This window comes from Marmota monax, unplaced genomic scaffold, assembly GCF_021218885.2.
Source record: "Marmota monax isolate L192 unplaced genomic scaffold, Marmota_monax_Labrador192_F-V1.1 WCK01_AAM20220418_F8-fsc00155, whole genome shotgun sequence".
Lineage (NCBI taxonomy): Eukaryota > Metazoa > Chordata > Mammalia > Rodentia > Sciuridae > Marmota > Marmota monax.
This window is the reverse complement of record NW_026694554.1, coordinates 3,472,115-3,482,524: the sequence shown is the minus strand read 5'-3', so window position 1 is coordinate 3,482,524 and position 10,410 is coordinate 3,472,115. Positions and strand designations below refer to the sequence as shown.

The following is a 10,410-nucleotide window of genomic DNA, read 5'->3' as shown; positions in this document are numbered from 1 at the left end:
ACCAAGTTCAAGACTGGTGTCAGCAACTTAGTGAGACCCTGTCTCAAAAAGTAAAAGTGGTTGGGATGTGGCTCAGTGGTTAAGAACCTAAATTCAATCTGCAGTACCAAAATAAAACAAAATTAAAAAAAAAAAAAAAAAAAAAAACATTTCCCAAAGGACAGGGTCATTATCTTCCTCTCTCTTCTGAGTGATACAGCTTCTTCTAATGTTCTTCAAAGTCTTTTCCTATTGACTATTTCGTTTGACCCTAGAAATAATTATACTGTGACAGCTTAGTAGCTGTAATTTTAAAAAATCAGCATTCTTCAGAACAAGTGGCATGAAGATGAACAGTGTGAGATACTACCACTGCATATTTATATGTGCATAAAGACACCCTTTAGGGAGGTGTGATGATTGGGCGGTGCTGGGCAGGAGATTATAAGTCTTTTCACTGCATATCTTATATCATTGGATTTTTTAAACTATGTGAATATGGCATCTATTTTTAAAAAATTAGGGATAACGAAAAAAAAAAAAAAAACGAATAACAACATTTCCAATGCAACATTTCAACAGGCCATAGCAGGTGACAGACGGATCTGAGATTAGCAGCCAGGCCACAACTGTCAAAACGGCTATCAGAAAACCCTTTTAACTATATGTGAAAAGAATCAAGCTGGGAGCTGGGGATATAGCTCAATTGGTAGAGTGCTTGCCTCACATGCACAAGGCCCTGGATTTAATCCCCAGCACCAAAAAAGAAAAAGAAAAGAAAGAATGAAGCTTGGGGTCTGGGGTTGTAACTCAGTGGTAGAGTGCTTGCCTAGCATGTATGAGGCACTGGGTTCAATCCTCAGCACCACATCACCACATAGAAATAAATAAAATAAAGGTCCATCAACAACTAAAAAATATTTTTAAAAAAGAATCAAGCAGGGTATGATGGTACACACCTGTAATCTGAGGAGGCTGATGCAGAATGATTCCAAGTTTGAGGCCAGCTTAAGTAATTTAGTGACAATTATCTAAAAATAAAATTTAAGAAAAGGACTGGGAACCAGGTGCAATGGCTAATGCCTATAATCCCTGCAACTTGGGAGGCAAGAGAATCACAAGTTTGAGGCCAGCCTCAGCAATTTATCAAGACCCTCAGCACCTTAGTGAGACCCTCACAATAAAAAATAAAAAGGAGCTGGACATGGTGGCACATGCCTATAATCCCAAAGGCTTGGGAGGCTGAGGCTGGAGGATTGCGAGTTCAAAGCCAGTTTCAGCATGATTGGGGATATAGCTCAGTGGTAGAATGCCCCTGGATTCAACTCAAAGTACCATAAAAAAGAATTGGGGGTGTTTTCTCACTGGTAGAGCACTTACCTCACATGTGCAAAGCCCCGAGTTCAATCACTAGCACTGGAAAAAAAAAGAATCAATCAAAATCTAATAATCTAGTTTCTGTTTTAATCTAGTTCATTCCCAGACTCAGGGCTGGAATGTATTTCAATGGTAGAATGTTTGCCTATCATATATGAGGCACTGGGTTCAATTCCCAGTACCATTAAAAAAAAAAACAAATAAAATAAAGATCAACTTCACAGAAGATGCTTTCAAAAGGGGAGGTAAAGAATTTGGATTCTAACATTGAATCTGAACAACTCCTGTTTCTCATTTTGTAGCCTCTAAGGAGATATATTTAGTGGATGATCCCCACCTAGAGGCAAAGTGGAGAACTAACAGACTTGAAAAGCAATAGATTTAGTGATTTAATAATGCTATAAATCTTTTATATCCACAATTCCCTATATGTACTGCCTGCCCTCTTTCTTCCTTTCCAGCAATAGCTATCACAACAGCCAATCAAATGAGGCCTGTGAGACACTATATAATGACTAGCAGTTACATTAAATTTGTCATTAGGGCCGGGTGTAGTGGCACATGCCTGTAATCCCAGCAGTTTGGGAGGCTAACACAGGAGGATCCGAAGTTCAAAGCCAGCCAGAGCAATGGAAAGGCGCTAAGCAACTCAGTGAGACCTTGTCTCTAAATAAAATACAAAACAGGGCTGGGGATGTGGCTCAGTGGTTGAGTGCCCCCAAGTTCAACCTCCAGTACAAAAAAAAAATTGTCATTAGGATGGGGGGAGGCTTTCCTTGAACTGTAAAAGGTCACTGCTGTACCATCACAGGGTGACACAATAAAGACCAAGTGTGAATATAACCTCCTTCCTTCTGTAACTCCTGCCCTGTAAAATGAGGTGGGTGGATATCACACAGCATATGTGTGTTTAAGATCTCCTCAATTCAGGCACCATGGTATACACCTATATTCCCAGTGCCTCTGGAGGCTGAGGCAGGAAGATCGTGAGTTCAAAGCCAGGCTCAGCAACTTAGTGAGGCCCTATGCAACTCAGTGAAACCCTGTCTTTACATAAAATACAAAAAAGGGCTGGGGATGTGGCTCAGTGGTTGAGCACCCCTGGGTTCAATCCCCAGTACCAAAAACAAACAAACAAACAAAAACAACTTAGTGAATTGGGGATGTGACTCAGTGATACAGCACTTGCCTAGCATTCACAAGGCCCTGGTTACTGTCCCTGGTACCACAATAAAACAAAGAACTGGTGTTCTCACCTAGAAGTCCTGATGTCACCTGTTTTTGTATACATATAGAGCAGCATTGTCTTCACTGTGTCAGCTCTTCATATTATTTGGTTACCTTTAATGTTAAAATATGATGGGCTGGGATTGTGGCTCAGCAGTAGAGTGCTCGCTTAGCAAGGGCAAGGCCCTAGGTTTGGTCCTCAGCACCACATAAAAATAAGTAAATAAAATAAAGGCATTGTGTCCATCTACACCTAAAAAATAAATATTAAAAAAAACCCATGCAACTCTTTCAAGGGATCACTACACTCATTTGAATAAAACAAATGATTGTTGATACTGCTCTATCCTAAAACAAAAATCAACACTTATGCATATACTGTGATAGATACTATACAAAATGAATGAAAGCTGAAGGTGTGATATCAGTTTCAACTTTTTTTTTATTATTTTTTAGTTGTAGTTGGACACAATACCTTTATTTCACTTATTCATTTTTATGAGGTGCTGAGGATCGAACCCAGGTCTCGCACATGCAAGGCGATCGCTCTACCACTGAGCCACAACCCCAGCCCGAGTTTCAACCTATCTTAACTGTAATTTTATTTTCCTACCATGCAAAAGATTTAACCCAGGACCTTGTACTTCCTAACGAGTGATCTACCACTGAGCTACCTCCCTAGGCACCTAAATAAAATTTTAAATACTGCAGGATCCACCCAGAAAAGGAACTAGGGGAAAAAAGTTTGTTTTCTGCATTATCCTAGCAATCTCTGAAGAAATGTTTATTTTAAAATATTTATTTTTTTAGTTATAGGTGGACATAATATCTTTATTTTATTTTTATGTGGTGCTGAAGATCAAACCTGGTGCCTCACGCACGGTAGGCGAGCACTCTACCTCTGAGCCACAACCCCAGCCCATGAAGAAATGTTTTTTAAAAATATATTAATACCTATTAAAATGATAATTGTAATACCATTCATGATGTATTAGGTTCTAGGTACAGAGATAGTGCTTGGTGTACATTATTTCTATAATTGTACAAGGCTTAGCTGCTTCCTGGTTTTGCTTTTTTTTGTTTTTAAAAGTGATAAAGCTACACTGGGTAGACCGCTTGAACTTGTATAGTATATATTAAAGAAAGAAATGCCTTTGTATTTTTCTTTTTCATTTTATTTGGGTTTTCATTTTATTTTGATTATGTATTACATAACACACTGCATGCTTCATAATATATCAAATAACCTTCTAGCAGGGGTAGATGACCATACTGAGTTTTTTCCATCAATCAGGAAAATGCTTCCTTAATCAATGTTCTCCAAACCCTGAAAAACAGTTTAAAAAAAGAGAATGTGAGAATTCTGTTCCCATCAAAGATGTACCATGTACTTTATTTCCACTGTCACAGAATGGCATTCTCTCTTATTAAAACAAGTGTTTTCATATCCTGCAACAATATGGAATTGAAATGCAATGAATTTTATAATCACCATAGAAGAATAATCTGTAATGATTTCTACTTTTCCTTTTCTGATAGCAGCAAACATTACTTTACATGAAAAGACCCTTCCCTCCCTGCAATCAGAACTAAAGTCAAGAAACTATTTTTAACACCTCAATTCTTACACAAAGCACTCTCTGAGTCAGAGGATAATAGGGTAAAATCTGCTTCATAAAGTAACAGCCAACTTGAGGTACATACTATTATCCTCATTCCATTTTTTTTCAGATGAGGAAATAGAGGCTCAAAGAGGTTAAAAAAATCACTTGCTTAAGTCAGTAAGGAAGTAGCAGAACTAGAATTCAAGTACAAGGACCCCCAACTCCAAAATCCTTGCCCTGTAAGCACAACACTATTTTTCAAGAGTCACAACCAAATACTTCAGCATCTATAAATTAAAAGATTATTCAGTGACGACATTTCTTCTAGGTATTTTGTTTACTACTACTGGAAGAATTGCCTTGAGAGAAGACAAAATAGTATACTTCTAGGAGCTACCTCTCAGAAATCTTAATCCTATTTCACATGCCAGATGATCTTGATGGTTATTCTTAGACCAAACTTTGAGAAACACAGCTCTAGACAAGTAGACACAGCTATCCCCCCTTATCTATTAGGGATCCATTCCAAAACCACCAGTGGATGCCTGAAACCACAAATGTACATACTGTTTCTTCCTATATATACATTCCTGTGATAAAATTTAATTTATAAATTAGGCACAGTAAGAGTTTAATAGTAACTAATAAAAATAATTATAATAAAAGCATTTAACATTTTATAACTTTATTTCTGGAGTTTTCCATTTCAGATCACAGTTGATGGAGGTAACTGACATATGGAAAGTGAAACTGCAGATAAGGGAGGACTACTCTATCTAACTTCTGTTATCTCAAATAGCAGTATATTGAGAGGCAGATCACCTACAGTGAGTAATTTAATTTGCTCTGACCCTCTGTTTTTCATCTACAAAATGAGAATAATATTTACCTAGGTTCCCTGTGAAGAATAAATGAGCAAGGAATAAATATTAAAAAGTATCTAAAATTTTTAAAAAGAATTATTAGGAAAAACTACTCCTATAAGTTATATGAACATACTATTAGGTTGAGCCATATGAAAATACTACTACTTGGTCATTTTGACTTACAGAAAAAAGCAGTTTAATATGATTCAATCAAACACAGAATTACAACAATTCTTTAAGTAAGTTATTAGTATGCCAACTGGCAGACCAGTGGAATACAGAAGAGCAAATTCAGGAAACAGGCCCATGTATATATGGAAATTTAGTTTACTAGAATGGTATTACAAATAAAAATAAACTGTTTTATAAATTAATGACAGTAACAACTGACTATCTCCTGGAAAAAAGTTAAATCCTTGCTCACATTATATTCCCAAATGACCAGTAGCTGGATCAAATAAGGACATGAGGGAAAAAAAAAAGAAACTGTAACAGTATTTGGAAATTATATATGCTTATAATCTTGGGTAGAAAAGGCATTTGTTACAGAAAATGTAAAACCCAGAATACAGAATGATAAACTAAACATCAAAATTAAAAACTACTATCTGATGAAAAATATCACAAAGTGAAAAAGAAGACTGGGAAAAATATTCACCATACATAAAAATTTTTTATAAGAATGCTGTTTTCCTTTTTTTATATACGTTTATTTTTATTTATTTATTTGTATGTGGTGCTGAGGATCGAACCCAGGGCCCTGCACATGCTAGGCAAGTGCTCTAACGCTGAGCCACAATCCCAGCCCATACATAAAATTTTTAAATAATTAAAATCCAGTGGCTGGGGATGTGGCTCAAGCGGTAATGCGCTCGCCTGGCATGCACGGGGCGCTGGGTTCGATCCTCAGTACCACATAAAATAAAGATGTTGTGTCCACTGAAAAACTGAAAAATAAATATTAAAAAAAATTCAGGGGCTGGGGATGTGGCTCAAGCGGTAGCGCGCTCGCCTGGCATGCGTACGGCCGGGTTCGAGTTCGATCCTCGGCAACACATACAAACAAAGATGTTGTGTCCGCTGAAAACTAAAAAATAAATATTAAAAAAAATTCTCTCTCTCTCTCTCTTAAAAAAAATAATTAAAATCCAGAGTACATATAGAACTACTATAAATAAAAAAGACAAATCCAATAGGCAAAGGATATAAGTAAACAATCCACAGAATAAGGAATACAGAAGATCATTAAGTAGAGCCGTGCTTCATGGTGCAGGCCTTTAATCCCAGTGATCTGGGAAACTGTGACAGGAGGATCACCAAGTTCAAAACCAGCCTCAGCAACTCAGAGACACCCTGTTTCAAAATTTAAAAAAGGAATGCCCCTGGGTTCAATCTATAGTATTTAAAAAAAAATCATTAAATACATAAAAGATTGCTTGCCTCACTAGTAGACAAGAAAATGCAAATTAAGTTCCAGAGCTCCCCTCAAGCCTGGCAGATGGTTAGCATCAGAAACATCTTACCTTTGATTTATAATAGCGATTAACTCCAGATATGCGTCTATCTCTTTCCATCAAACTCCACTGATAGTGAAAATGGGCAACCCTTTTTTCCTTCAAATAAGACAAACGTTATTGCAATTTGTAAAGATAAGTGACCCAACAGATGGATCATACAACTTTTAATAAGTGCTATGCTAGAAAAATGGAATCATCACTGAAATAAAAGCCAAATTAGTTGGGCAAACCTATAATCCCAGCGACTCAGGAGGCTGAGGCGGGCGGTTTGAAAGTTCAAAGACAGCGTGGGCAACTTGCCAAGACCCTATCTTAAAATTAAAAATAGGAAGGACTGGGGATGTAGCTCAGTGGTAGAGCACCCCTGGATTCAATACTCAGTATCGCTAAAAATTTACTTAATTAGTTAATTAAACTAAAGCCAAATTGACATACAACACCAGAACCTGGTACTTCACGGGTGAAAGACAATCACGAAACCAAAAAACAAATCTATATATATTCCGAGTGTACTTAAAGATGTTGTGAAGGACTAGAACGAGGAAAAAATGAAAATCCTAATGTGATTCCCTAAAGGCTTGCAAAGCAAAGTGGGGGATAAAACCTTCATGGCGGAGGGAGGGGACTATGGGTAGGGAAAAAATTAAGAAGCTACAGAGATGTGAACATGAGAAACAAAAACCAAAATCGACCAAAACAATTGGAGGTCTAAAGGAATGGGAACATGACAAACGCCTCTCCGCTCTGCCTAGGAATTTTGACCTACCTACCTCTTTCATCTCTATCTTTCCAGCACCAGATAGGCTACTCTGCCCTATGGCACTCTCTTCTCCCTCCAGGAACTATCTATTTCTAACTAAAGCAAGATGTGCATTCCGCAAGCCTCCACTTTTAGGCAACACCAAGAAAGAGGAGGGTCAGCCTTGGTATCTCCCACCTCGGAGAGAGACTCCATATCCTAACAATCTCCCTATCCCACCGCTGTTTTGGGACCGCGGTCCGTGGAGTCGTTCCCCGGTTGGGGGAAGTAGCCTTACCTTGCCCCCGTTAGTGAACCTGTGGATGTAGGCAGTGGCCACTCCCGGGACAAGCAAGCACACGCCCATTATACCGAGTCCTGGAAGAATTTCGAACCACATTTCGGCACGGTTATCTAAACCAAATCCCTACCCCTTAGGCTCCTTAGAGGTGACCGGTTTCGGCTTCTTTCCCAGGAAACCCCGCGGCACCCCGCGAGAGGGGCGGTGCCCTGTCTTCCTCCGGAAGAAGCGACGGAGTCCGCCAAGGCTCAAGAGTGTCAGGGGCTCGCGCACTAGCCTTCTGTCACTATCGCTCTCTCGAGGTTCTTCCCTCTGGTTTTTCAGTTCCGACTCACCGCAGAGCGTAAGACGCTCAGTGACGTGAAGAACTCCGTGCAACCCACCAGCCACAGCAGTTTCGGAGCTCGGGACTCTAAAATGGCAGAGCAACTTTCTCCAGGAAAGTCGGCAGACCAAGTGTGCACCTTCCTCTTCAAAAAGCCTGTGCGGAAAGGGGCAGCAGGCCGGCGAAAACGCCGGATCTGCGACCCGGAGCCCGGGGAAAGCAGCAGCAGCAGTGACGAAGGCAACACTGTGGTCCGACCGGAAAAGAAGCGTGTGGCCCACAATCCAATGATACAGAAGACCCGCGGCAGTGGTAAACAGAAGGCGGCCTACGGCGACTTGAGTAGTGATGAGGAGGAGGAGAATGAGCCTCAGAGTCTCGGCGTGGTCTACAAGTCCACTCGCTCGGCGAAACCAGTGGGGCCAGAGGATATGGGGGCGACAGCCGTCTATGAGCTAGACACAGAGAAGGAACGTGACGCACAAGCCATTTTTGAGCGCAGCCAGAAGATCCAGGAGGAGCTGAGGGGCAAGGAAGATGACAAGATCTATCGGGGAATCAATAATTATCAGAAATACATGAAGCCCAAAGATACGTCTATGGGCAATGCTTCCTCTGGGATGGTGAGGAAGGGCCCCATCCGAGCCCCTGAGCATCTCCGTGCCACCGTGCGCTGGGATTACCAGCCCGATATCTGTAAGGACTACAAGGAGACTGGCTTCTGCGGCTTCGGAGACAGCTGCAAATTCCTCCATGATCGTTCAGATTACAAGCACGGGTGGCAGATCGAACGTGAGCTTGATGAGGGTCGCTATGGTGTCTATGAGGATGAAAACTACGAAGTAGGAAGTGATGATGAGGAAATACCATTCAAGTGTTTCATCTGCCGCCAGACCTTCCAAAACCCAGTTGTCACCAAGTGCAGGCATTATTTCTGCGAGAGATGTGCACTGCAGCATTTCCGCACCACCCCGCGCTGCTATGTCTGTGACCAGCAGACCAATGGCGTCTTCAATCCAGCGAAAGAATTGATTGCTAAACTGGAAAAGCAGCGAGCTGCAGTAGAGGGTGGTGCTACGGATTTCCCAGAAGAGCCTGATGAGGGTCCAATTCCCATTACCTAGATGGTTTTCCATAATTCTCAAATCTCAAAATAAATATTTTGTTGCTCTTTTGAAAATCTTAATTCGTGTCCTTTCTTTTCAGGGAAAGTGACAGAAAAGGTGGGTGTTGAGATAGGGTCCTGGTTTAAAAGCTTCAAGGTGAGTATTATGAAGATTTTTAGCACTGGGATAAACATTTCACCTGTGTTTTCAGAAACCTTGACTAAAAATTAAGGGGATGGGAGAAGTTCGAGAAAAGAGCTAGAATTTTGAAGTAACACAAAGCTGTGATGAAAGCCTATTTATTATATCGCATTTCTTTATCACATTATAGTTTACAAAGTACTCTGATGCATTATCTCTCTTGGGAGCCAGAACTACTTGAAAATACACCCAAACCAAAGTGTTGGGGTTAGGGTTAGGGAGCATGTCCTCAGTATGGTCCTTGCCCTCCTAAGCACCTATAGGTAATCCCCAATTTCTTGGATATAGAAATGATCTGTGCTGTCCAATACCATAGATGCTAGCCCCACATAGCTATTGAGTACTTGAAATGTGGCTAGTGGTCACTGTATTGAATGTTACAATTCTAAACTTGTGTATTTGCATAGGGCAAAAACTTATAATCCAGGCTGGGGCTGTAGCTTAGTAGTAGAGTGCTTCCAAGAATGTGTCAGGCACTAGGTTCACATTAAAATAAATAAGTGGAATGTGATGGACATTATTATCTAAAGTACACGTATGAAGACATGAATTGTTGTGAATATACTATGTATATAAACAGAGATATGAAAAATTGTGCTCCATATGTGTAATAAAAATTGTAATGCATTCCGCTGTCATATGTAAAATAAATAAATAAATAAAAATAACAAAAAATGAAAAATAAAATAAAGGCATGCTGTCCATCTACAACTATAAAAAAATTTTTAGGGGCTGGGGATGTGGCTCAAGCAGTAGCGCTTGCCTGGCATGCGTGCGGCCCGGGTTCGATCCTCAGCACCACATACAAAGATGTTGTGTCTGCCGAAAACTAAAAAAAAAAAAAAAAATTTAAAAACTTATAATCTATCACAGACTCTAATAGAGTTGATCATGCCCTTTAAAGTTAGTAGATGTGCTTGTCTTCCCAACTCAGTAACTAGCATAGCATTTGGTATACTGTAATCACTTAATAAATAAGATCAGAGATTTAGGAAGAATGATTGGGGGCAAACCCTCAAATCCAAGATGAGGGGCTTTGACTATATTCTGTAGGTAATGGGGAAATAGCAGAGGATTGGGGAGGGGAAACACAAGTAGACTGTGGGGGTTTTTGTTGTTGTTTGTTTTGGTTTGGTTTTAATGTTACTGATGTTGCAGTCATGGTATG

At 39.9% G+C, this 10,410-nt stretch overlaps 2 protein-coding genes across 2 annotated transcripts; one reads left to right on the top strand and one right to left on the bottom strand.

Moving 5' to 3' along the window:
- Positions 1–3,736: 3,736 nt before the first annotated feature.
- Positions 3,737–7,817, bottom strand: Ndufa1 (NADH:ubiquinone oxidoreductase subunit A1). The gene is made up of 3 exons (XM_046420958.2): positions 7,608–7,817; positions 6,577–6,666; positions 3,737–3,910 (listed from the first exon to the last, which is right to left on the bottom strand). The coding sequence occupies exons 1-3, from the start codon at positions 7,707–7,709 to the stop codon at positions 3,890–3,892; spliced, it is 213 nt and encodes a 70-aa protein (XP_046276914.1). The 5' UTR covers positions 7,710–7,817; the 3' UTR covers positions 3,737–3,889.
- A 19-nt stretch (positions 7,818–7,836) lies between these two features.
- On the top strand, positions 7,837–9,121 carry Rnf113a (ring finger protein 113A). The gene has a single exon (XM_046420957.2). It carries the CDS (start codon positions 8,028–8,030, stop codon positions 9,057–9,059), a length of 1,032 nt encoding a protein of 343 aa, XP_046276913.1. The 5' UTR covers positions 7,837–8,027; the 3' UTR covers positions 9,060–9,121.
- Positions 9,122–10,410: the final 1,289 nt, after the last annotated feature.

Bases quoted from the DNA above. Each gene is read 5' to 3' on its own strand.
- Ndufa1 (XM_046420958.2), bottom strand. From the start codon at position 7,709: ATGTGGTTCGAAATTCTTCCAGGACTCGGTATAATGGGCGTGTGCTTG. The intron at 6,667-7,607 runs GTAAGGCTACTT...TCTTATTTGAAG, and splicing joins GGTTCACTAACGGGGGCAAG to GAAAAAAGGGTTGCCCATTT. The intron at 3,911-6,576 runs GTAAGATGTTTC...ACTGTTTTTCAG, and splicing joins ATCGCTATTATAAATCAAAG to GGTTTGGAGAACATTGATTA.
- Rnf113a (XM_046420957.2), top strand. From the start codon at position 8,028: ATGGCAGAGCAACTTTCTCCAGGAAAGTCGGCAGACCAAGTGTGCACC.